The 27,589-nt window shown below is 36.2% G+C and overlaps 1 protein-coding gene across 2 annotated transcripts in view; it reads left to right on the top strand.

The window, feature by feature from the left end:
- Positions 1-27,589, top strand: part of arhgap4b (Rho GTPase activating protein 4b) — an 87,807-nt gene that overhangs the window by 18,369 nt on the left and 41,849 nt on the right. For both annotated transcript variants that reach the window (XM_051933638.1, XM_028813404.2), the window contains exons 3-7: positions 13,112-13,307; positions 13,560-13,722; positions 20,362-20,424; positions 24,714-24,899; positions 26,741-26,869. In XM_051933638.1, coding sequence (XP_051789598.1) covers positions 13,112-13,307; positions 13,560-13,722; positions 20,362-20,424; positions 24,714-24,899; positions 26,741-26,869 — 737 coding nt within the window. The remainder of the gene's footprint in view (positions 1-13,111; positions 13,308-13,559; positions 13,723-20,361; positions 20,425-24,713; positions 24,900-26,740; positions 26,870-27,589) is intronic.

Genomic DNA, 27,589 nt, shown 5'->3' with positions numbered 1-27,589 from the left:
TAAGCTTCTGTACTTGCTTAGGAGCACACAGTGAGATGATGTTGGAATTTGCATCCATAGTTTAGTACTTTATAGTCTTTCTCCTAGAAAACAAACGTGGACTGTCTTAAGTTATTTCTAAGCTATGGCTGCTACCAATATTAACCTAAAAAAGAGGAATGTCCCCCTTGTTCGTCAACCCCTAATGTTAATGGGCACTCAGTGACAGATATTTAACTTCTACAGTAGTTGGTCACATTAGTTTACAACTGACTTTTCATCAGATGAACATGCAAAGCAGGTTAAGGAATCTATCCTGCTTTTCAGTGGCAACATGGAAGACTGATCTAGCAAGGTAAGCAACATGTGTGAACCTATTGCTGTTCTAAAATTCATTTATGTAACACAGACATCCACCACTACAAATGTCAGCTGTTATTGCAGGTAGAGATGGCTAGTCACATGGACATTTACTCCCTTTTGTTCTGGTATTGAATTCTTGACCAGCATTTTGTTCTTCTTTAGCACAACTGGTATTTTTATAGATCTGATTATTCTTCTTCTTTATTTTATCTTATCATTTTCGTTCTCTCTCATACTTTTTTCATTTAGAAAAGCCTATATCCTCTCTGTTGTCTACAGTACATCTGCTCTTATGGGCGTGGGTGTTATTTTTGAGTCTGAGCTACCTCTTCAACTTTTTCACCTCTTAACATGTTGCTGTTTCCTTTTTTCTTATCACTTTTTATAACTCTTCTGCAGCTATTAATAAGGATTCTAAGGGCAAAGAGCTCTATTTTTGCACTTTGAGCTACTTTTTGTATGAAAATGTGCTATATAAATAAATGTTGTTGTTGTTGTTGTTATTTCACTATTTTGTTAAGCTGTATGTATACTACTTATTCACATGCTGTGTGGCTTATCTACAGTTTCACATGATTGTTCACTGCATTTTTTTTCAGAAATTGGTAAAATGTGTAATGTTTAAGGAGGTGAAATATGGGCTGAAGATGAACACACTGATGGTATTCTGATAAATCAACATTATCAAAAATGTTTTTATTTAAATGACAGGTTCAATATTTTCAAAGTAACAGTTATTTCTTCACATCCAGGGTATATATTAATTTGCCGCAAGAAATTACTTTTTAAAGTGAAGCATATTTTATAGAATTTTAAAACATATCTAGCCCATTTTTACGATTTATAATGGAGCTATTGGTATTTGTTTTCATTGTGAAAAAAGCCTTAAAAATCACTGAATATGTTCATTATGAAGTAGCATACTTTTCAATTTAAGAAAATGTGTCTTCCGCATTTCTGAGGCATGCTTGTGACAACAAAAGTAAACTGGAAGTAATACAGTACATTTTAGCACAGATTACTGGACTATTTTTTTAAAGTAAGGATGTATTTCTTGCTCGCTTGTGTGCTTGTAGCTGCAATCCCCCCACCCTATATTCTGCTTATCATACTTTTGCTTATGCAGTTCTGTCTCTTTGGTGGTCATGGTCTGCCATGGCTTATAATAACAGACAGATGCTTGCTGAAATTATATGAGCACCTACTTTTTGCCCATTACATTCTGTGTTGTTATTTTACATAGCCCATGAAACTCACACTCAGACTGACCCTGGAGCTCTGAGACAGTAATAATAGCTCTGTGCTCCCACTCTGCCTATGCTAAAACATTTGTACTGAACTTACTAAACTTCAGCGTGATTAAATTGCTAAAGTGGTCTTAATGTACGTATGTGTGTGTGGGTGTGGGTGTGGGTGTGGATGTGGGTGTGCTTGTCCTGCAGTGGACTGGTGCCTGTCCAGGGATTGTTCCTGCTTTGCATGCGATGCTTTTAGGGACAGGCTTCAGGTGCCCCACGATCTTGCTTCAGATTAGCAGGTTAGGAAGGTCGATTGATGGATGAATGGATGGATGGACAAATGTAAGCCAATAATGTCTCTTCAGTTCTTGTCTTTTATTTCATACTATATGCATGTTCAATATTCTCTCTCACTGAAGTACATGTGTGCATTATTGCCAGGAGAAGCAGGCAACATTTTTGTAGAATAGCAAAATAAGTTTCCTTATAGAGAAATTACATAAGGCAATATTAAGTGTGACTTTTTCAATTATTATTGTCCAGTAGTCCTCACAATAGTGACAGCAATTCACATCCTGGCATCAGCATTCAGTGTCAGTAATGGTGCTTAGAGATGGTGTTCTGAGGTGAATCCACGCCCATGGCCTTGATAGATCCCACAGAAGAAGCCAAACGACAAAGTGACGTGCACAACCAGTCTCTTATTAAAATGGTTAAATTACACAACAGTTGTTTGCTTTTTGTTTCATTTTTCTTCTTAAAACAACATGGATATACTGTTTTGCAATTGTGTGTAGTCCTAAGATGCGGATCAACACTCAATGATATTTTTTGGCTTTAACAAACAATGTATTCAGTTCGTTTTAAGGCTTTATTCGCAATGGGACCCTGGTGCGCATGATTGTGGAAAGGTAACTTTGACGTCAAAAATACCAAACTTATTTTTTAAGGCCATGTTACATTATACAGCCTTTCCCCTCATTTTCAATAGCTGTTTTCATTTACATAATCTTAGTGAGTTGGCGGCAGTTGTGGTATGCTCCTGCAAGCTTCCATCGGTTAGTCTGACATACCCACCACTCAGTCTAATCATTCTGTGACTCTTCTTGATTACATTGTAGGGGTGAGTTCTGTGTGTATGACAGGTGTCAACCAATAAGTGCTCATCTGAAAGTACAACACATATAATGTAGCTATGAAGAATAAGGAATGCAGGTGTTTTGGACCTTGCAAGCAGAAGAGGGGCCTGTCTCCTTGGTACTGTGTGTTTAACTTGCCATGACAGAATGTAAAAAAAGGGGAAAAAAGGGCAGATATTTTGTCCGAACTCTCAATAAATAAAAAGAAAATAAATATCAGAGATTATGGCTGAACTCACCTTAACTGTAATGCCTTTGCATGGGCATCACCTCTGTCAGGCAGCATGTTACTGGCTATCAAAAAAAGAGGATGTCCTTGTGACACTTTGGAAATATGGAACAATGGTGGAAGTCATCAGTAATTTGACGTAGTCTGCGTATATCTAGTCATGTAATATGACATACTCGGGTGAAAATATCAGCAACTCATTTGTCAGGTATGACATCCCATCTGACTAGAAGTCATGTAAATGGACATTGGCTTTAGTTGCAACATTTTGCAGGATGGTCTGCTGGTTCAAGTTGCCTAGCAAGCATTAGCAGGGAGAATAATGGCAGTTGGAGATCTGCAGTTTCAGTGATACATAACTGGATGTCTGTTAGTAGTTTGTGATGATAGAGCACTCTGCTCTAGACATTGAGCACTGTGTGTTTCACAGGAGAGCCCTAAAGTGCTGCTTTGTTGATAGCACCAGGCACAAATAGGTTAAGCTTGGTTCATGTTTCATTTTGCTATGCAAAGTGCCACCTCTAAAACTTAATGGCTCACTTGCTTTCTGCTGCATGAAGTATATGTAATCCATGCCAACATGCCATGCCATCAGTTAGACCATGGTGGTACTGTGTTCCTAATATGTTTTAACCTTTAAAAATGGCAAGATTATAAAAATATACATTTAAGAATATTCAGTTTCTAAAGTAATTTTCAATGTAGATAATTACATAAATGTCCATCATTTATGTTTATTTTTAATCAAAATGTTACATATGTTTTTGTTTATGGTGCAAAAAAAAAGAAACCAATAATAATGCTTTTGAACCCTGTCTGACTCATGAAAACTTCTGGTGTTACAGTAAAAATGTCATTGTAAATTAAACCTTAGTGGAGATCAGTGATAAGTAAAGCCACTTAAAACACAAGTTTCCTAGATGTTTGCAGGATGGCAAAGCATTGGTGTTGGCTCTTTTTTTCCTTTTAGACACAGGCAAACTTAATTTGATTGATCTTGTAGGACTGAACCCTATTTAGACCACATGGTGAGTGCTCCCTGCTGACCTTGCTAACACCTTTAGTTATGCAATTATTACATAAAAATCAACTGTTTTTGTCCCACCTTATTTATATTTATTTTTAACCAATTCTTCATTAAGTTTATTATCTAAACTTTTAGTGCAATGTGTTTGCAATATAATTCGTTCCTCAATCCTCTTTACTTGCATGACGCTGTTTTCAATCATAAACTTTGCACAACTGATTTTTTATTCTATATAATTAATAAATATTTTTCTCTGATCTACATTTTGTCTTTTTTGGTGGTTTTCTATTTCTTATTATCTTGCTCATACTTTATTTTCTCTGCTTTCTACTCATAGTCTTTATTTTCCTATACCTGTTGATTTTTTACTCATTCTTTGCGTTATCACAATACAATAATTATAAAATGAAAAATTATTAAATGCTGTTTTTTTCACATGTAAAAAAAACCTATTTCAGACCTGGTCTATTTCTATTTATTTATGGTTTACCCTTTTATGATTTTTCATTAAAATATGATGTTTACATTTTTTCACAAATGTTGAGCATACTATTTGTGTGGTATTTTGTGTATCAATTTTTATGTCTTGCCTTTCATTGTTGCTATGTGAAGGGTCCCCATTAATGCTGTTTTAAGTGTTGATCTGTGTACTACAGTATATCTGTACATGTATGTCATTCAGTATTCTGGAACATTTACTCCATTTTAGCATTATGAATAGTGTAATGGAGGGCAGGCATGGGCTGGCATCCTCACCAGGACAGGGCATGATTCATTACCTGGTCGGGATGCCAATGTAATTAAGGAACAGGAGAAGACAATGTAGTCAAGCTACATACTCCCCCAAACTGCTAGATGGCTGCAACCTTGGAGTCAGTTATACCAGGAGATACCCACAGGGCATGCTGGGAATTGTAGTGTCATAGGACAGGTCTCCAGTGGGTAAGGGGGCACTGCTAGGAGCTGTGCTACTTGGTTTTGGGACTTATGTTTGCCCTGTAAGTACTTCCATTGCACTGTGCCCTGATACCAGAAGTACTCTTGGATCAAGGTTACAAGGAGCTGCTCCCTCACATCTGGGTGAGTCAGAGCCTGGAGATGAGAGGAGGAGCAGCAATAGAGGAAGAAGTGAAAGAATTAATACTTGTGGTGTTCTATATTGATAAAGAAGCCTTTTGTAAGGTAACTGTTAATAATAAACCTTACATTTACCCTGAAGTCTTGTGTCTGTGTGGTTGTGTTTGAGATTTGGGGTTCTGCAATTCCCCCTACTGGTCACAACAGACATGCTTTTTTATTACATATGAATTTCTTTAATCATATGTGGAATAATTTTTTAACAAAATCAAGCAATATTCTGGTAGTGTTCATATGTCTCATTTCTAGAATGTTACTGGTAGAATGGACTTGTGTTTCTCCTGTAATTGAAGCCAACCCCCAGAAAGGATAAGGGTCAAAAATGGTTGTCTAAATTATAAAACATTCACTAATATCTATCATAAATTGATTGTATATACAGTTCAGTTTTCTGGTTATTAGAGGTCATTTTTTGACCATGATATTTCAGAAATTACAGTAACTGCTAATAGAATAAAACTTTTCCTCCTTCCATCTAGTCAAGGTACACTTAGTGGAAAAATATAACACCCAGAATCAGTGGTTCAGTTTATATAAAAAATGAACTAGGACACAACATTGCCAGATATACAGATGATTAGATTTGTTTGCTTAATATGCTTGAGAGCAGTGTATTGGTTTCACGATGAAGAGACTTGCCATTGCAAATCTACCAGAAACTCATTTTATTCAAAATGGGAATGCTTTGAATTAATGCAATTGTCAATATTTTTGAATTTCACTTTATAGTATAGCACGTTGGCACAGTGGTAGCGCTGCTGCCTCGCAGTTAGGAGACCTGGGTTCGCTTCCCAGGTCCTCCCTGTGTGGAGTTTGCATGATCTCCCCATGTCTGCGTGGGTTTCCTCCAGGTACTCCGGTTTTCTTCCACAGTCCAAAGACATGCAGGTTAGGTGCATTGGCGATTCTAAATGGTCTCTAGTGTGTGTGTGTGTGTCTTGCGGTGGGCTGGCGCCCTGCCCGGGGTTTGTTTCTTGTGTTGCGCCCTGTGTTGGCTGGGATTGCCTCCAGCAGACCCCGTGACCCTGTAGTTAGGATATAGCGGGTTGGATAATGGATGGATGGATGGACATTATAGTATAATGAAACACAATGAATTAATTGCTTTAAACTGAGACATGGCACCACCAGTAATATCCTTAAAATATTGGATAATAGTGATCTCAGGACTCATGTTCTGCTGCTACAGCAGAAGAATCCCTTGACAATGCAATAACAGTTCAGTAGTTAATGTAGATATTAGATAGATAGACAGATAGATCTTTAAAGTATTATGTTAGTTTGACAGGGCTCCAGTTGTAGGTCCTCTTGAGGCTAGGTGGTCGGGTTGGTAGGAAATGAGGTGAAGATGTTAACATTTACCACAATGTGGTAAGATGTAACACCTTTTATGGAGTGCCTGAATCACCTTGCATTTTGGGCTGGTAGGTTGAAGAGGGGCAAGAGCATTCCATTGTTATGCATTTCATTGATGAATGATGTTAACCTACTGCATCTGGACTTGTGACAAGCTTGAGAATATTAGACTGCTATTGATTAAGTTATTTTCAACAGTGAGTTCCAAGTATATCAGCATTGGATACAAAGACAGTGTTGCAATCTATACAACATTCTATGTTGGCATACAACCAGATTACTGGGTGACATTGTTTGGGTCACCATTGTCTGTGATAACTCACTGTTTGCCAAGAGACGTTTGAACACAAAACGTAAATGTGTCACCCATCATATCTTCTTCAGTGGTAGGTCTGTTTGGTGCCGTTTTGCAGTAGGTAGGACCCAGGCACACAAACATGTTTCTCCCAGGAATGTCTTTATGACTTTTGGTTTCATCTTGTTCTCTCATGGAGCATATTTGAAGCATTCTGAGATGCCGCAATGCTTAATTAGATTTACAACAGGGCACTCTTTTACACTTGTACAATTCTATGCCATGACAAATGGCTCCTTTTACCTGCAGATGTGGTAGCTTTCTTATTCAACAAATTGTTTGTATCTTCTGTCTTTGCAATATTTTCTTACAGATTTAACACATGTTCTGTATGGCAGTTTCATGCAGATTGGACCCCACTGCTACTGGGTGAAACTTTTTTTGTCATAAAATATAAAAAGCTATTTTGAACAATACATTTATCCACCTAATACTGACTAGCACCAGATTAGACTTTTGTATTAGTGTTTTTTTTTTTTTCATTTTAGATCTCTGCAGTTTGTTTGTGCTTTCAGTCTGACACCAGTGTATCAGGATGGCCCGAGTAGGCTGTGTTAATGAGAGTACAGTATTTTTCTTTTTTGATGATTCTGCTTGCAGAAAATGTGTTAACTGAATGTTTAAACTGTGTCTGACATGTAATTCTTGTGAATGTTATTTTAGTTTTCTTAAAGCTACAGAGCTACATACTTGTACTCCTATACTCCTAAACTATGGGGATCAGATGTGTAACAATTTAATGTTAAACGTTTTACCTTTTTTCAAAGGGTGAGCATGGTTTCATGCCAGGTCCATATTTGCACTGGTACAGAGGCTGCCTCATTGAGCATCCTGAGTTTTATGAAAGAACCCTTGTTTTGCAAATATGTCTGTTTGAAAGTTTTGAAGCATGAGGCTGTTTACACTTTGCCTGTATAATAAGGCCCTGTCCTCCTGCCAGGAACTGGCAGACTTGTTAGAGGGGAACCATTAACTCAAGGTTGCAAGGATATACCTGAGTGTGTTTAGGAGAGTTGCCACTCATGGTATTTCAGGGGAAAAATAAATATGGAACATTTCAGTGGGCAATTCTAGAATGCTTTTTATTGATCCCTACTCATCATTGCTTTGGCATCTGCATGTAATGTCTACATAATTATACATTAGTTAATGATATTTAATTTTCCAGCCATTATGTAAATGTGTTCATGAGGTGTGTTTTACAGTGCCTTGCATAGCTATGACTTCTGCCACAGGTAGATTGGATCATTTTCTCTTTTGTTTTCTTGTCTTTAGACAACAGCTGGAGAACTGCCTTCATCTTGTCAATAATTATGTTTACAGTAGACGTGTTCCTGTTTTAGCTGTGTTGCCTCCTGGCCTTTAACTGTTACAGTCCTGCTTTTTCTGTCTTTTTTCAGTACCGGCTTCCATTCATCTAAATAATTTGAAATTCATTTGGAAACTAACTTCTACAAAGTGTAGTATGCTTACAACGAAAAAGAAGATAAGGAAAAAGTAATGACACCTCCATTGATTTCATCTATCTTTATTTTTAATAGTCAATCTATACATTGTCTGACTTCGTATTTGTTCAGGGATATGGGGAAGGCCTCATTATGAATAAGGAAAGTGTCTAGAACTACATTATGCCCTTTTGTTAACTCTTATTACATTAAGTTATTTAAATTATTAAGTTTTTTTTAGTTATTACTTATCAAATTTACATTTTTTATAATTCAAATAATGATTTTTATTGCATATATTTAAAGTCGTTTATCATTGCTATTGTTCTTTTATGTTCTTCATAGATGCACAGTCACAGGGCTTAGCAGCTAAGCATTTCACCATACATTGTATTGTATGTATAATTTGAATGTTAATCTAAACCACATTTCTTTGCTAAAAGAATGCCTGTTCAGAAATGGGGTGGAAATATCAACTCAACTCTGACAGTGCTTGGGGTCACATTTAAATGCTGGCCTCTGGAGTGATAGGCAGCAACATTAACCACTGTACCTATTTTATACTGTTCAGCAGGGATTTGCTGAATAGTTAGAAATCTTACAGTAGAACTTCAGTTTGGTGAAGGAAAGTTGTTTTTTTTTTGCATAGGGCATCTCTGAAACTAGGCATGTATAGATTTTATAGCTATTTCTGTATGGGAAGATCTAAAACTATTCTTAAATTTTCAAAGTATTTTTTGGCAAAAGGCAACAGAAAGTTGAAAAAGATGACTTTAAAATAAGGTGAAAATGTCCATTGTTATTATTATCAAGTGACAGATTCAGGGCATGTTAATCTTAGTATAAAATATTCATTTATTGTTAGGAGGAATTAGAGAAAAGCCCAAAGTGAAGAAGTTTTAAAATGTTTATTATGATAACATTCCTCCACTGTAACCTCCTAATAATGATGATAACACAGTCATGGTGCAGCGATTGTGTATGTACTGTAAGGCTGCAATGGACAAGCTGCCTCTTTAATAGGCGAGGGCATTAGATGAAAGTATTATTTATGGTGTAAGCTCTTGTAGGAGACCACCTAGTGAAGTTATGATTCTACACAGGGGAGGCTGAATGTCTTTATTCCCTTTTAAGACCAAAGGACCTCTTGCTTGGTCCACAAGATATAGATATTTTACTATTTCTTGTAAGTCTACAATCCTCTTAATAAACATAATTTATTTTGATGCACCTCTACTATTATGCTTCAGGGAGCTGAACTCCCAAGTGTTCCACTTTCATGTTTTTTTTCTTTCATTCCTATTTAATAATTAAATCTGCTTGTTGTGAACAATAAATAAAGTTGCATCCGTCAATGATGTAGGCACTATTCACATTAGATTTAAGGTGAAGCAAACATATTAAGTTAACATGACATTAAGTGTCAGGAATTGACTTACCCCTTTGCTGTCATAAACACTCTCCTTAGAGAAAAGAGCAAAAAGTGCAGTTACTGTATACAGTGCATCCGGAAAGTATTCACAGCGCATCACTTTTTCCACATTTTGTTATGTTACAGCTTTTGTTTTTTATTTTTAATAAATTTGCAAAAACCTCAAGTAAGCTTTTTTCATGTTGTCATTATGGGGTGTTTTGTGTAGAATTCTGAGGAAAAAAATGAATTTAATCCATTTTGGAATAAGGCTGTAACATAACAAAATGTGGAAAAAGTGATGCGCTGTGAATACTTTCCGGATGCACTGTATGTTAATGCCCAAAGCTGAGTCAATATATCTCCTTATCTTTAAAACATTGAACTACCCTTCTGAATTACAGACAGGAAAATAGGAATAATTAAGAAGATATACTGCTCAAAAAAATTAAGGGAACACTTAATCATTGCAGTCTAACACCAGGTCAGTGAAGTTTCAGGGATATCAACCTGTCCAGTTAGGAAACATAAGCGATTGTGAATCAACTTCAATTGCTTTGGTGCAAATGAATGTGACAACAGGTGCACCTGAGAGCCAAAAGCAAGACAACCTTCATAAAGGGAATGGTTTTGCAGGAGGTGGCAACCCGCAATTGCTCTCTACTTATCCTTTCTGACTGATTCTTCTCTAGTTTTTTGTTTTTTTAGTGTCCTTGTCACTACTTGTAGCATGAGTTGGTACCTGTAGCCGATTCAGGTTGCACAGGTAGTCCAGCTCCTCCAGGATGGCACATCCATACATGTTTTTGCAAGATGGCTAGCTATGTCTCCCAGCACAGTCTTAAGAGCATGGAGTGGGTTCACATGTTAAATGCTATGAAGAGTATTTTAATAGCACTCCTGAATGTTTGGTCTGGGCCATTAATGAGCTGGAAACTGTTCCTTTGGTTATTCAGTGAATGCACTGAGCATAAAATCAACAAAAATGGAAACAAAATGGATCCCTTTCAGGACAATTAGCCTTTCTTCAATCCATGTAAAATTATGGAAATTATTATCAGAAACAAATTACAAGGTTACTTGCATATCATTATAATAGATACAGTAAATGTTAGACCTTTTTAAACTAGGAACTAGAAAAGTAGAAAAATGTAAAGCATAGAACATAATACTGTATACTCAGACTTCCAAAAAGCCTTTGATATAATTTTGGACCAAAGGTCAGTGTTTGGCCTTCTCAATTTTTTTGTTTTCCTGTATGCTGATACATGTAGAAGCTAATTGCTGCCACTAAAAAAAATAATTGTATTATTTTTCAAAAGTATTGTGTTATTTTGAAAGATATTATCTGGTGCATTTGGTATATTGTGCATGCACGTGCTGCAGTTGTCTAGTGACAGCTATTGAAGGAGACGTTAAACTTGTGCATAACATGCAATCAAGTGGCAAGGATTAAACATGTTAGAGGTATACATTTAATTCTGCATGTGCTAGGGTATAAGGCAAGAAGCAAATGTAGATTGGCCATTTGCAAAATCACAAAGCCAAGCAGAAAAGTGTGTGCTGCATGAAACCCAGGACAGGAACCTATTAATAAAGTATGTGTTGATTTTTAATCCAGTTTTTTGCTATAGATATTTTGAAACAATGTAATCAAGCTAGTGATGTAGCGGCCAGTGTTTATACTGCAAATCATTGGGGGCTCCTTTTAGGGGTGGAAAAAGGGGATGAATGTTATTTCCTTCGTAGCAATTGAGGGACAAAACTAATTATTACTAATTCTAGGCTTGTCAAAAGTATATCAATATAGTAAGTATCGATTTTAACATTTTGAAAATTGTTTCAATACCTGTTTTTCATGGTTTCGAATTTACAGACTACATTACAAATGCACATTACATTTGTTCTGGCTTTTGAAAGTTGAACCTAGTAGGATGCCAATGGAAATAGCTAGTGTTGCAGCTCCATTTCTTATAGTGTCTTTTTTCAAAATTACAGAAACATTAATCAGGATAAGCCTGTAGACTTCTGCATTTAAAGTAGGGATGTGATGTTAGTCAGTTAAATGAGACAGGTGTTTTGAATTATTTTTACTTGCAGGCTAGTTTTATTCTTCTCTGTTCATTCAAGGGCAACACTATTTAGTACTAGGGCCCAGTTGCTCCCAAAATTTGTAAACCATTGGCACGAAACGTGCTGCTATAGCATACTGCTGTAGCATATTATTTCCCTTTATTTTATTACGTGTGAGTTTGAAATAATATTTAATCACATTTACTATATATTGTAATGCACATTAACTTTTCAGTGCTCTATTGTGTAAATAGCGGGGCTTCTCCTCTGTGTCCTTATATACTCTGTATATTGTAGTACAAACTGAATTGTAGGATGTGAAAGCTGATTGGGTTTGGCAGGCTGTGGCGGAAAATTCATAGATGGAATATGCATGAATGCAGCAGTGTGGTGTACTATCATTTGAGCTGTATAAAAACACTGCTTAGCATAGCAATGAATGTGATTTGAGGATTTTTTTTACTTTGATGACGGCCCTGTTTTGTTGCAGGTTCCTCAAATTGTTGGAGAAACCATCTCAAAATCCAAATTTGCCTATATAAGATTATGGCTGCCGTTGGATAGGAACTATAGTGTTTGGGTTGCCTGTAATGCATATTAAAGTTAATGTCAAAGTTATTAACTGATATTGTACTTAATTATTTTTGTGCTTTAACAACTAAATGTTTATTTGTTTTTATATATTTAAAGATTTTAATGCATAGAGAAGTACAATGTATATAAATACATTTTTATTGAGTTACATTATATACTGAACTGTGCAAGAAAAATGGTATCAAATTTTAATACTTTTCTTAATACCTTATCGAAGTTTGAAATTTTGGTATCATGCTAACCCTAATGGACACATTTCCAGTATTCAGTGTTATAACATGCAAGCATACATGGTTAAGCACACTTGCTGATATCAATCAATCCATGAAGGCACAAGGAGAACTTGCAAACTCCATGCAGTTGTTGGTGCTGTGATGCAGGAATTACAGTTCTGTGCTACCTCTCTGCTTATGTTAAACACCTGTATTAAACTTATTAAATTTTAACCTGATTAAAGCTAAATGTATTCCAAATAACTTTTATAAAGTTATTTTCTCTTGATTGCAAGCTATGTGCATGCTTAATCTCTCTCTAACTATCCCTCACTAGACAACCAAAGCACACACATATATGACAACACTGGCAGAAGCAGGCACTATCTTTGGGAATAAGCTTCTGTAGGATACATATACAGTACCTAGATGAACACTGAAGACAGCTGCATTTGGCCACTGGGAACTGATATTGTTGATGCATGTGAAAGTAAAGTTAATGATACTATCATTTTTGCAAACATTTTCTGAACATCTTTTCTTGCTTTTCTAGAATTGCGTACTCAGCTTGCTGAACAACTAAAATGCTTGGACCAGCAAGTGGAGATCCGCATCCAGCTCATGCAAGATCTCTCTGAATTCTTTCGTCGTAAGTCTGAAATTGAGTTGGAATATTCCCGCAGTTTGGAGAAGTTGTCTGAGAGGTTCTCCTCCAGGATCCGTAATTCCAAAGACCATCAGAATTTCAGGTAAAATACTTTATTGTGGGTAATACATACAGTACGTGTGTCATGAATGAAGAAGATGCAAAAATGCAGGTCTGTGCCAGAGAATATTTATAATATTTCAGCTAAATTCACAAATAATTATTGTAGGCACTCATACATTGCCTCTTCAATAAGCAATACATATTTTCTGACTTTAATTACTGATAGGAATTCATCATGCTCTTAATTATTCCACTTCTAATGATTTTGCTTTAAATCTTTTTTTTTTGTCAGGAAAGAACAAAATCTTTTATCCCCTGTTAACTGCTGGTATGTGATACTAAATCAGACACGACAGGAAAGTAAAGAGCATGCTGCACTGAGTGAAGTCTACACCAACAACATGACTGTCCGATTGTCCCACATCACAGAGGATATTTCTCGACTCTCCAAAAAGGTGCATCAAGTGATATTATTTGTATATCCTTCAGTGCTATTCCTTACCAGGTACAACATTTGCCATAACACACACAAAAAACCAAGTTGAATATTGATACATGCATATAAAATATATATTATAACCACAAAAAACTATTTATTAAAATTGTTTCATAAAATGGTAACCACATTGATAGCAAACCTTTCCACACCCAGAAGATCAAAAGTAAGAGTTACCCTACTCAACACTTAATGCTCTTTACATGTCACCATTCATCAGTAAAAACATCATCAGTGTCAAACACAGGTTTTAGAGCACTGTGGTGGTGGAAGGTTTTCAATTCAATCACTTTCTTAATCATTAACCAATTACATCTTTCTTTTTTTAATGTTAAAATAACTTTAACATTTTAGTCTTTTAAAATATTCAACCCTTAATTGTTTTTTTCTTTAATCAGCAGCCAAACAATAATGAGATGCAAAGCATGCCCTCAGATGACCAGCTGGGGGGCTAGAGGGCCAACATTTGTGCGTGTCCAAACTAATTTTTTAATTAAAAGTTAGTTCTTACTGTAAATTAAACTAAATATTTAATTCAATGGCTTGTAAGTAATCTCACTCTGCCATACCAGATAGTTCTTTTTCTGAGAGCTCTGTCAACACGATCATGCTAGGTGGTCAACTGTTTTTCCTTTTTTGTATTGCATTATTGTTTGGCTGCTGGAAACAAGGTTTTTCAGCCATGAAAAGCATTCAAAAGAAGCAGGTACCATCCCATTTCTTGTTCTTTTGCATAATAGGTGATTAATACTTGAAATCATATGCTGGCATCAGCCAGAGCATTCAAGTCCTACAGCACATGACGTAATCCATATTAGTCTTAATTCTCACCAGTATCCCTAAAACAACAAATCTGTAAAAGAAAAAATGAAAATATTATGTTTTTTATATATATTAAATTGGAAAATGTACTGTATATTATACACTGCCTTCTTAACACTGTTGAATCAAGTGGACTTGAAGTTCCTATTTACATGGGTTATTTGACAAGCTGGCTTTGCCACAAATCTTTGGTTTATGTATTGTTTTATGACACAGAAATTAGTGTTCAACCGGCTTTTGTTGTTAGCATTGTTGCATGAGATGTACAGGTATTCAGTCTTTGCTAACTGTGAAACATGATGTGTTCCTGTCAGTTTCTGGCTCTGTCATGTAAAGTTTTATCAGAGTAGTATAATTGATGCTTAATTTCAGTACACCATTTTCGGTTAACTAGTTTTAGATTATTTTTCCAGTTGCCTTTTTTTATGAGAGTCCTTTTTGTTGGAAATGTGCTTACATACCCAAAGATCCAAACAGTTACAGTATGTTATTGGGAGTTTTGAGATCCTGGGTTCTAGTGTTAACATCTGTCCTTGTATAGCTTTGCAAATAAAGCATGACAGGTCAGGTCAGATCAGGTTGGGTAGCATGCACTGGTAATGTGTGAGGCTGCATCCACCACACGACAAAACAGCTCAGAATTCTGATTGGCAACCCCGCTAGGCAGATACGTGGTCCAGTCTCACCCCCTGGAAATGACCATCTATCTTCTGCAGCCTGGTGTTACATGAGCGTCCCCTTGGCTTGGTCCAGCCGCTCGGGTCCACAACAATGTGGATCCTGTGATCCGGATCACCCTCGGGGAATCGTGCCACATAGCCACAGTACCGTAACTGATGCTCCCTCACAATGAATGTAATGTACCTCATTCGGGACTCCATGAGCAACTGCCCGTTCAACCCAAAGTCAAACCAGCGGTATCCAACTTTTCTCAGAGGAGACACAGTACCGAAGAAATCCAGTCTTCGTCTCAAGTCACTGGATAGTGTTCATGTCTCACAACCATATAGCAAAATAGGAAGCAACAGGACTCTAAAAACTTGGACCTTCGTCCTTTTGCAAAGATATTGGGAGTGCTACACACCTCTTTCCAGCAACCTCATGACCCCCCATGCTCTCGCAATCCATCTATCGACTTCATAGGAAAAGTCAACAGAGGCATGATTGCTGCTGCCGAGATAAGTAAAGTATGGCAGTGCCCAAGAGGTCATTAAAGGCCTGGATCTTTGTTTTTATCCAGGACACTCGCAAGCCCAGACACTCAGACTCCTCGCTCAGTCTCCTTTGAGCCCTGATCAGAGCCTCCATTGACTTCACGAAGATCACAGCATTGTCAGTGAAGTCAAGATCAGTGAATCTTTCTTCACCAACAGATGTCCCACAGCTGCTAGATGCCACAACCCTGCCCAACACCCAGTACATGCAAGCATTGATCGCAGTAGGAACAAGAACACACCCCTGACAAACTCCAGAATCAACTGGGAAAACGCAGAGATTCTGCCTTTACTCTGCACAGTACACAAAGTACCAGTGTACAGGCCACCCATGATATCCAGCAACTTTGGGGGGATCCCACAAAGTCTCAGGATGTCCCACAGGGCAGCTCGATCAACTGAATCAAACGCTTTAAGAAAATCAAAACTCTGCCGATATTAGCATTTACGCTCCTTGAGTATCCACAGTGATAGGATGTGGTCGATGATAGACTCCTTAGGCGTACAACCAGATTTCTCCGGTCACTGGTAAGTGAGCAAGTGATCACGGATCCTATTGAGGTTGACCCTAGCAGTGTTATCCCCCTGTAGTTGCCAACACAGGATCTCAAAGTTAAGTCAATCAGCTGTTTACATTTGCAGAAGAGAAGTTCACAGCTCAACCGGACAAAGGGTTTTGAAATCTACAATAAATATAAGATGTATGTTTAAAACCTGTTGCAAGGATCAAATATAACTATTGGTTCAGCAGATAGCAGGGTGACTTGATACCTTCTTGTATTGGTTCTAGGCAGTTACTAGGCAACAGTCTTATAAAATATTCTACCGTAAAATCAAAAGAAAGCATCATATATTTCATATGTCAGCATTAGCTGGACAAAGGTATTATTTCATTCAAGCTTTCTGGCAACATTAAGTTTCTCTTTCACCAAACATACATCTAGTACTTCACAAAATCCTTACATTGTCCTTGTGTAAACATATCTCAACATCACCCGCAAAGCAATTCTGGGACCCCAAAACTATGTTGATCTAATGGTAGGGGCCAGACAAAGAGCAATTCAGAAATATATTCCTGTAGCGGCTTACATAATAACCCCATCCAGAACAGGGGTGCCATATCTTGGTGGCTGTGTTCACCAATGACTGCCTGGTCACCAAATTACTTGTGTGCTGACTTGTTGTTTCAAAACAGAGAAGTCATACGGGATTACAATCTACAAGGTGACAATTTGGGGATTGATGTGATTATAATCAAATGACAGCCTTGTGCAAGACAGATCCAGATGTACTAAACCTTGGACCTTTTCAAAAATACTTGAAAATGTGCTTCCTGGTGGCCATGAATATGAACAGTTTTTTATTTTTCTATGTACAGTAATTTCTTCATGTAGTTCCATGTTTTTTTCTTTTTTTTAGGGTTTTCTGAAAACAATGAATTAATGGTTGTTATTGGTTTTCATATTTGGGGTTGTTTTCAGTTTGTTTAAAATATGTTGTTTATTAGTGCACTGCTGTTTGTAGCCTTATCGGTTGTAATGTCACTAGTATGACTATATAAAGGTCAGCGTTGTGCATCTCTCAAGTTTCTGGATGTGTATAGGAGATTTGCGAGTGATTTTAAGAGTTTTCTTTTGATTATCTAGTGTGATAGTGTTATCTAGTTTATTATTTTGATATTGACTTAGGTGCATAATTGTGTTGAACTCTTTGTACTTTGATTCACTGTTTTCTATTTCCATGTCCTTTCCACGCGTTCCACACTGTCCTTTCCACACTTCCTAGTCTTTCAGTTCTGGCAGTCAGTTCACTGACTTATTATTCCAGTTAAGGGAATTTTCTTCACTTTTGAGTAGTATGAAGGAGATATGAGGTGGAACATCATAGAGAAGAGATAGCCCGGATGATCTAAATCAGAGCACTGTGCTAGTAATATTCTGAGTTGATTAACTTTTTTAATTCTTTGCAGTCCTGAGCTGAGCAGGTGTCATATTAGGATATTATACAGCTTGTGATGATGAATTCCACTGGGTATCTGTAGAAGTTAATAGGCATAAATGTAAACATCTAGACTCAACTCTTACTCAAGACTTCAGAATTAATAAAGGTGTTGATGATAGCTGAGATTAGTTGTGCTCATTTTATATTAAATGAAAACCTCTTTACAGCACCCCAGCTGATCTCAGAGTGAGTGTTGTCTGATTCCAACATAATAAAAAGATCCTAGTCTTTTCTGAGATTCAGGGAGAACACAACTGAGTCAGGTCGAAAATCACTTCTCGCCATTTCATCATTGTTGGTAATATGGCCTTGCAATGATGGTTATTGCCTACACATTTAATGACAGAGGTGGATCTGTGACTGGCTGCTCAGTTATAGTTAAAAAAAGAGTACAGAATGGTACTCAGCAAACTACTTTGTGGGAGTCCAATGTTGAAAGATGTAAAATTGAAAGATATAAAATTCCTGAGTCAACAGAAGAAACATTACAGAAGCCTTACTTAAAGCATGCTAATTGAGATTGAAGTCTACCAAGCATAAAAGACTAGCACATAGATGAGTTTAAATAATTGTCTGTATCAAATTTTCATGTGCAATTATGGAAACTAGTTTGTTTGCTTTGCAACACCAACTATTTGGATAGTGTCTTGAAACAGAATTAAACCAGAAATACGTGGACAGGTCTCTGTTTAAGTCAAAGATGAAACTGTTAAAACCTGGCTACCATCAAATGTTGCCATGCGGTTCCTGTGTCATACCTGCTGCTTTGTACTTGCCATGGGAGTTATGTACTATAATAGCAGTGATGCAGTGAGAAAATGGATATTGCTCATTAAGTGAAAACTGAACTGAACTGAATCCAGAAATGTTTTAAGGTCTTTTCTACATCATATTTTAAACAAATATTTTTAATTTCCTAATCCATATTTTAACTATTAATTATGTTTTTGTGACTTGAGTAATTTGTTCATAAAATATTTGCCTGCAAAACATTGCTAATGAAAGAAATATATCTTTTAACCATCCATTTTCACCAGTCAAATTTAATTTAGACAAACAAAAATATCAATAGTCACACTGGCATTTGTAGACCTTTATGCTAATTATGGGTTACTTGCCTCTTTACCTTATTTGTCATGTGTGAAAATTTTTGACTTGGGAAATTACTGGCTTGTGCTGGTATGCATGTTAAAGAAATACACTAGATTCATGGAACTGTTAATTCTATGGAATGTTAAGAGCAAGGTGCAAAATATTGGTGCCCCTGGTGGGTGTGAGATCTCCTAGTTAACGATTTTTTACTCTCGAAAGCCAGAAAATAAAAATTGTTGGATGTCTCTGAAAACAAATTTAAAAACATTTATGATTAGTCATAGACAATAAAAATATCACAGTTGTAAGAGATGAATGTTGGAGGATGCTGCAATTAATATCAATAACAGAATGAAGACATTTGCAGTCTAGGTTGTACAGTACAGGTTGAAGTGGTATGAGCATCTAGTGAGGATTCCCACGGGAGCCTCTCAGACACTGCCATCTTGGAGGAGACCACAGAAGCAGACTCAACGTATGCTGGAAGGATTATAGCTCTCAATTGATTCTGTAGCACCTATGAAATCCTCTGGATATAATGGATTATGGTCACTAAAACGAGGATGTCTGGCCTGACCTGCCCATCCTTTTATCTCTACAACCAGACTGAAGTAGATAGGATGTAATTTTAGAATTATCTTATGCTGTTTTGCGTATCATACCATAGGGATGTTAACTTGGGTATAACTACTTTTTACCGCTGAGTCCACCAGAATTTGCATACATTCCTGGCTTTCTTTTTTGACTATTAGTTTGACTTACTGCGTTGATTTTATTTTTTTTAACCTTGCCAAAGGTTGTTTACCAGTAAAAGGATGCTATACTTTATAAGACTACAGGTTAGCTGAAAGTCAGTTGCTGCTTTAGTTGATGTTCTTTTATTTTTAGAAAGCTCTATCTAGCTTGCAACACTAGGCAATGATTTTAAGATAATTTTTTCAAATGGTTATTTTCTTTTTAAATGTAAACTTCAATAGATGTGACATTAAAATTGCTACAAATGTCATTCAGCAGCATGCTTATTTGGTTTTCTTAACAAGCAATAGGTTTTGTCTGAAGTATCTTCTGAATGGCCAGAAAGATCAGAGTGGGTACCTCTTTTAATGGAAGATACTAATGTGCAATCCTTTATTGATTAGAGGTGTAATCTTAATGTAAATATCAAGCTAGTGATACATAAGTGGTCCTCATTTTTTTCCTATTGTATGGAACGAGCATCAGTTTCTGAAACGTTTTTATGCTATGCTTAAAACTGTTCTGCAAAAGCAGATCCATTGCTTACTGAGTGCATTTGTCTCTATGACAGGTCAAGAAGGTGAATGTTATTTAGCTTTTGATATGAGCACAAATTAATTTCATCTGTTCTAGTTTAATTGGAAAGAATGTTCTTAGTATAGCATGTACCTGAGTGAAGAGATTTGCTATGTATAGCAGACCACTTGGCTAACACCCAAAAATTATCTTTACAGAGCAAAGATGTTGGTCTTATATTGCAAGATGAATTGCTGAAGGTTACCAGTGAACTACAGACAGTAAGTTAAGAATATTTAATAACAAATTAGTGGATTCTAAGTGTAAATCATGATGTCTACATTATATTCTTTTTCAGTGCCTCTTGTACCTTGTTAAAATTTTAAAAATATTAGAAAATGAAAAATAAATATATATATCTCACAGGGCAGGGCATTAATGACAGAAAGGAACAGTGGTATAATGCATGAAGTACATGTGAGTGCTATCAGGATGTATCCAACCCTCCTCAGCAAGTTCAAATTAATTAACACTGTAGCAATTAATGTATTATATTCTTTACTTAGCACATTCAACAGTTTGAATGAGCAAAGACATTTATTGGTTAGTAACTATTTAATTCCATTCAATTTTATTATTATTATTTATTTATTTTTATATATAACACTTTCATTTGTGGGCCCAGAACAGTATATACATTGAACTTGATTTTCTATCCTCTACTGTCCTGATGGAAAATTGTAGACTTCATCTCTGCTCACGACACTATGTCTTGCTTTGGTATTCTTGCTGGACATCCTTTTTGGGATATCCTACACATTGACAGGACACATTGCTCCTTATCAGTTCCTGCCTATCCACAGTAGCATGGAATGACCTATAGTTTTGTCAGTGTAGGTTTTATTTTTCTTATTAGCCTCTTATCCTATCTGTTCCCTAGGGAGTGACTTTCTGCCATTGACAAGTTTCTACTGCCTGGACACCCTCCACAATGTGTTTAAATATACCTGTTGGTGGACTTTCTCATTTTTTTAGTATCTAACATGCGTAAATATTAATACCCTACCAGTCAAATGTTTTAGAACTCCTAAGTTTTTTCAGTTTATGTGGAAATGCACTCAGTTTAATATCTGAATGTTTCATGAAATCAAGGCATAGAACAAATAAATAAGCAATGGCTAATAAAAAATAAGTCAAAGAATCATTAAGTGTACAAAATCTTATTCAAATTTTTGATTCATCAAAGTGGCTACCTTTTGCTTATATAACAGCCAAACTGTGGTAACTTATTGATTCAGAGTGCCAGTCATTTTGTGCAACTCACCAACTTTGCCTCCAGCAAAAGAACCCCACACCATTACACTTCATCCTTCATGTTTCACAGTTGGTATCATACATTAGGGAGCCATCCTTTCACCAACTCAATGACGTACAAACACTATGTGTGATCAACTGAAGATTTCAAATTTTGATTCATTCGTCCATAAGACTTTCTTCCAGTCTGCAGTAAGCCACAGCTGGTATTTCAAGGCCCTATTTTGTCCTTTAAAGAATGGCTTTATTACGGCCACTTTTCCTGTCAAACCTGTAGAACAAAGTCTTCTCTTCACAGCAGAAACTGAGACTTGCATTTTTCGATCACTGTTAAGCTGTGCTTGAAACTGTTGTGCTCTGAGGTGCCTATCATGCAAGCTGGTGACCCTTAGAAACATGTCTTCTGATTGGGTTGTGACTTTGGGTTTGCTAGATCTCTTCCTATCAGAATTTCTTCCAGTTAATGGCCTTTGGATTGTGTAGGACTTCACTGTACTCACTGACACTTTGATTTTTTTTGCAATTTCACTTAATGAAAGGCCTACACGTCTAAGGGTAATAATGCTCTGTCTCATTTCATTTGTTTATTACTGTTTTCTTGCCATTATCACTGGAATATTGTCCAAATAGTACTTCAGAGGGTATGGTGGCACAGTCTGTTCCAACTCTGCTTTAAGACAGACAGAGGGTTTTTAAATAATCAACAGACGTTGGGACACCTGTGTAAATTGTTTGCTTCAATTTGCAAGACTTAGTTTACTTTAATAGCTGCAGAACATCCGTAGGTTGTAACCTATTAATTGCTCCTTGAAGAATGTCCATTTATAATATTATGAAATTTCCTTTTTTTCAATAAAACCTCATGCAGTTTGCTGCTTACCTTTTCACCTTCTTAGGTCATTCATTGCATTTCAACTGATTCTATTTGAAGAAAAACTGGAAAAACTGAGGTGTTTTAAAGGTTCTGACAGATATCGTAAATAACTGTAAAAGCATAAATATATTAAGGTCAGGTTAGCTGGCAAGTGAAAGACAAAAGTATAGTCATTACAAATTTCGTCATCTCTTTCCTTCCCAGTTGTCTAACCCCTCCCTGGACATTTCAAAATGCATTCTTGAATACGATGAAGGGCTGACTTTGGTCTTTCTCTTGCAATGATGCTTTCATTTCCGGATCCTGTTTCAAGGGTTGGAGAAATAACTCCCATCAAGTGTCACTGCAGACACACACTAATAAGCTAAACAAAATTGTAATGATTTATTAGCAGCCAGTTGTAGTGATCACTATAATTATTAAACGGGATGAACAGCCACACCACAATAATAATAAGATATTATGTAATTAGTCTACACCTTGGTTTAAACACTAATCCCAGCCTCTAATATTGCCATGAAGTGACATTTCAGGGAATGGTGGCCCTGTAGCTAAGTGCCTTGTCTGCCAATGTAATTTTACTTATTCTGGGAGTTATAAAAATACATTAATTTTGTATTCAATTGACAATACACTGGACAATTCTTGAAGGTAAAAGAAATATGAAAAATATTATTTTAACTATCAAAAAACTTAAACTTATTTATTCACCTTTCTGAGTGTAGAAGTAGATTGTAGAAATAACTTTGTCAGTATTTACAGTCTTGGATAAATCTTTGTGAGTTTTGTACATGTGGATTTTTACATTTTTTTTTCTAATTTGTCCTTGCAGAATTGCTCAGTGTCTATTAAACTGGATAAGCAATTAATCAACCTGCTGTTTAAAAGCCTTTCTGCAGGTATACAGTGAGAGTCAAATCTAAGCTTTAGATATCCTTTCAAGTATTCCCACTTTGTTTTGTAAATGCACTTTAGTATTACTTTCTCTGTATGCTTGGAATCATTTTCCTGCTATAACTTGAATCATCACAGTATCCTTAGGCCTGAAAGGATCCTTTGCAAGGATTTTCCTTTTTTGGAATCATTCTTTGTTATCTGCCTTAACATGATCATGCCAGTGCCAAACTTAGTAATAGTCAATGTTGTTTTGTTTTATCAAGTGAGACAATGATTAACCATATGATGTCAAAGTGTTCTATGCACCTTCTTGAAGCTGCATGCTTTTTTCTCTGAGGAATAACAAGGACTGGTGTCTTCTGGCATATTACTCCATCTCCCATCTCCTAATTAGGTAGTTCATTAGGTCTATCAATGTGGACATTGAGTTTTGAGTGACGTTACTGAGTAAAGTGCTCATGCTTGCATATTTATTTTTCTCTAGCAATAGTTTTGAAGGTTCCATTTTAATGCATTATTTTAAAAAGAGCTTGTCTATTACCACTTTTGAAATATTGATAGTCCCCCAAATCATTGCTTCCTCACAATTTACACATTAATTTGTGCAGAAACCTCCTTCATTTTAATGATATTTTTTGATGACTACAGTGAAACACTGCAAGACCTTATATAAACGTGTTTTGAATTCATGTTAGCTAAATCAAGTGACCAGAAAAAGTCTTCACTGAAGTTTAAGAGATGCATCAGAGCTCATTTTGTAGAGTCATTCTAAAGTGGATGAATAGTTATAAAATGAAGATATTACTTTTATTCTATCAATCCATCCATTATCCAACCTGCTATATCCTAACTACAGGGTCACGAGGGTCTTCTGGAGCCAGTCCTAGCCAACACAGGGCACAAGGCAGGAAACAAATCCCGGGCAGGGCGCCAGCCCACCTCAAGACACACACACACTAGGGACAATTTAGAATTGCCAATACACCTAACCTGCATGTCTTTGGACTGTGGGAGGAAACCCACAAAGACACGGGGAGAACATGCAAACTCCCCTGGGTCTCCTAACTGCGAGGCAGCAGCGCTACCCACTGTGCCACCATGCCGCCCATTTTTATTCTGTGTCAAACAATTAACACATTTAATTTTAGTTTTACATGTCATACAACATATCATAAATGAAAAAAATAATCAATGAAGTCCTAAAAGGACTATACATATTCTCAGATAATAAAAATCAGTTAATAAAAAGGAAAAAAAAGGAAAACTATAAGCTTGTGCACTGAAACACAACAGTTTCTACTAGAGTGAAAGACTACAGATATTTGGTAGAGCAGAAGTTACTGGCATTTGGCTGTTTCAGTATATGATTTGTAATGTAACTATGTTACTGAGAAGTATGTACAGACTGTGTGTACAACTAAAATTGCTTGAAAGTAAAGGTTCAGTTATGGAATGCTTACCATCCATGTTTTTGTACTTTCGCAGGCTATGAGAACCTATCACTTGTATCACACTGACAGTGTTAGTTCTGAGAGTAAGCTAAAGGAAGCAGAAAAACTAGAAGAACGGCACATGGGAAAATCAGGTGATGCAGGACAAAGCCAACCAGGAACTGATAGCAAGCAACAGCGCCGCAGCTCTATGAAAAAGATGGAGCGACTGAAGGAAAAGGTTGGATGTCTTTGTTAAATTCATTCAGATAGTGTTACTATGCACCCTGGTTATCATAGTCAGCAAAGATCTTATATGTAAGACTACTGTGGATACTAGTACCTTAATGTATTACTTTTACAACTTGAATGATTTAATGCCATTGGTATTTATTTTGTGTAATGATGTACCATACTAAGGAAGTTTATTCCTGCCACTCAAAAAATATACATATTACGTTATTTTGCAAAAGTATTGTGCTATTTTGCAAAAGAGTTGTGTTCTTTTGCAAAAGTATTACATTATATAGCAAAAGTATTATATTATTATACAAGAGATATTGTCTAGTGTGGCTGGTATCATCGTGCATGCGCATGCTCTGGGTGTCCTGTGACATTCCGTAAGGGACAGAACAAGGATCATGTGCATAGCATACAATCAAGTGACAAGAACTGGACAAAAGCCATAAGTATACATTTAATCCTTCATGTGTTGAGAGGTAGATTTAATTCTCCCAGGTACAGGGAGCCATTGATTATTACAGCTGCATTGAGTGTAAGGCAAGAAGCAAATGTGGTGTGCCAGTCCTTTGGGCACAATCCATGCAGAAAAGAGTGTGCTCCGTGCAACCCACTAACAGAAACCTATAAATAAAGTATCTGTTTAGTTTTAATCTAGTTATCATTTGTAGACATTTTGAATCTTTTGGTGTGGTGGCAGAACAGTCAGTGTTCATAGTTTGAACATTCAGGAGCTCAGGTTGGGGATAAAAAAAGGGGATAGATGTTATTTACTTCACTGCACATGAAGGTTTAAACATTTTTTGTTAATTGAGAAGCATTACTGCCACATTTCTAGTTCTCAATGATTTTGCCTGCTGATGCTGGTAAAATCAAACACAGGCATGAGAAAGTGCATAGGATTCTGGTGCTGTGAGGCAGGAATGACAGCTTTTTGCTACCACACTTCCTATGTTAAAACATCTGTACTAAACTAACTAAACTTTAATATGATTAAAATTAAATGTATGGCTATTACTTTTGTTCACTTATTGTCACTTGATTACAAACTTTGTGCGTTCTTAACCTCTACCTCTACACATGTGATGCTAATGGCAGCAGCAGGTTGCTTCTTGCTTTGTACCTAGCACTTCTATGAAATCACTGGTTGCTTTGGACCCTAAATTGTGTGGATGAAATTTTCATCTTCTGCAAAAGACTGATTAAATGTATACCTATGACTTTTGTTCAGTTCTTGTCACTTGATTGCACATCCTTAATCTATACCTCACTGGCCTTCATGGGATATCCAGAGCATGCTTGTGAACGATGATACCAACAATATCAGGCAAAAGCTTTTGTGTAGTAAAGCAATAGTTTTGTAAAATAATGCAATACGTTTTGCAAAATAATGTAATATTTATTTTAAAATAATACAATTATTTTGCAAAAAAATGCAATTCTTTTGCAAAATAACATAATACTTTTTTTCAAATAATGCATTTAAAATGTTTTTTGAGTTGCGAAAATAAGCTTTCACACCATAAAGCATCAAAAATACTGCATGTGGTTTAAATAAAACTTGACCTGTCATTGGCTTGTATATGCCAAATGTTATTCTGGGAAGTTATCACTGGCTGTTAACTCTCTTCTCTAAACTGTTGTCCTATTTCATTATCTTGCTTGTTATACAGGAAGAGTATGATGTTTAAACATATTATATAATGCAGAGAATTATTTTAGAAAGGATAATGTGTCAGTGGTTCATACTTTCCTTGTTTATATTTTAAATGTTGTATCCTACTGCTTTTCACTGTGTGTTTATATGTTTATCTAAAGGTTTGATTTGGACTTTTTTTTCAGAGGCAAGCCAAATTCCAGGAAAATAAGCTTAAATGCACAAAGGCCCGTAATGACTACCTCCTCAACCTTGCAGCAGCCAATGCTGCAATGAACAAATATTACCTGAAGGATCTTTCCACTCTAATAAATGTAAGTCAGAGGGCATGTATTAACTTTATTTAAATTTCACTCAAATGAATACTGAAATACAGTAATAACTTAAAGTTAATTAGCTGTAGAATCAATGTGAAATACAACAAGACTTAACAGTCAGAATCACTTTCAACAATGCCTTGGGGTTTATTTGCCATTTTGCTATTTAATTGTTACATATTGTCGCATATTTATATGTTGTATGATGCATATTATAATGTCATAGGAGGCTTCCTGTCTCACACACTCTTGCTTGTGGTTTTCAAAACTTTTGCTGTATTTTAGTTAAGGCATTTTGGTGTGTAAACTTATCAGTACTTAATATTTTTTAAATGACTGTTACATGCACATTCCTTATTTGAAAGAGTCATAGGTTCTGCCTGTTCTGTGTATATCTAAATATGCTTATTTGAAAGTTGCTGATGACTCCTTTTTAACTGCACACCGGATGTCTTACCCAGTGTGGGGTGTAAAATCTGAGTCAGGCTGAAACCGGTTCCAACCACTCTCTTCCTTTCAGTCACCATAGCAACATGATATTTTTCCTGAGTATTGGGTGATGGATCTTAGTTTCCTCATTTGCTTTGTCAGTTTCATGCAACTATTTAAGCTTATTATTTAGGATGAATACTAAGGGAGACAAAGGAAGGTTTACTTTTTGAATGAACTTCAGTCATATACAGAGGCAATAAGAGTGAGTTGAAATTTATATGGACT

The sequence above is a fragment of the Erpetoichthys calabaricus genome, chromosome 11 (assembly GCF_900747795.2).
Source record: "Erpetoichthys calabaricus chromosome 11, fErpCal1.3, whole genome shotgun sequence".
Lineage (NCBI taxonomy): Eukaryota > Metazoa > Chordata > Cladistia > Polypteriformes > Polypteridae > Erpetoichthys > Erpetoichthys calabaricus.
The sequence above is the reverse complement of the archived record's forward strand: the minus strand, read 5'-3'. Positions and strand labels throughout refer to the sequence as shown.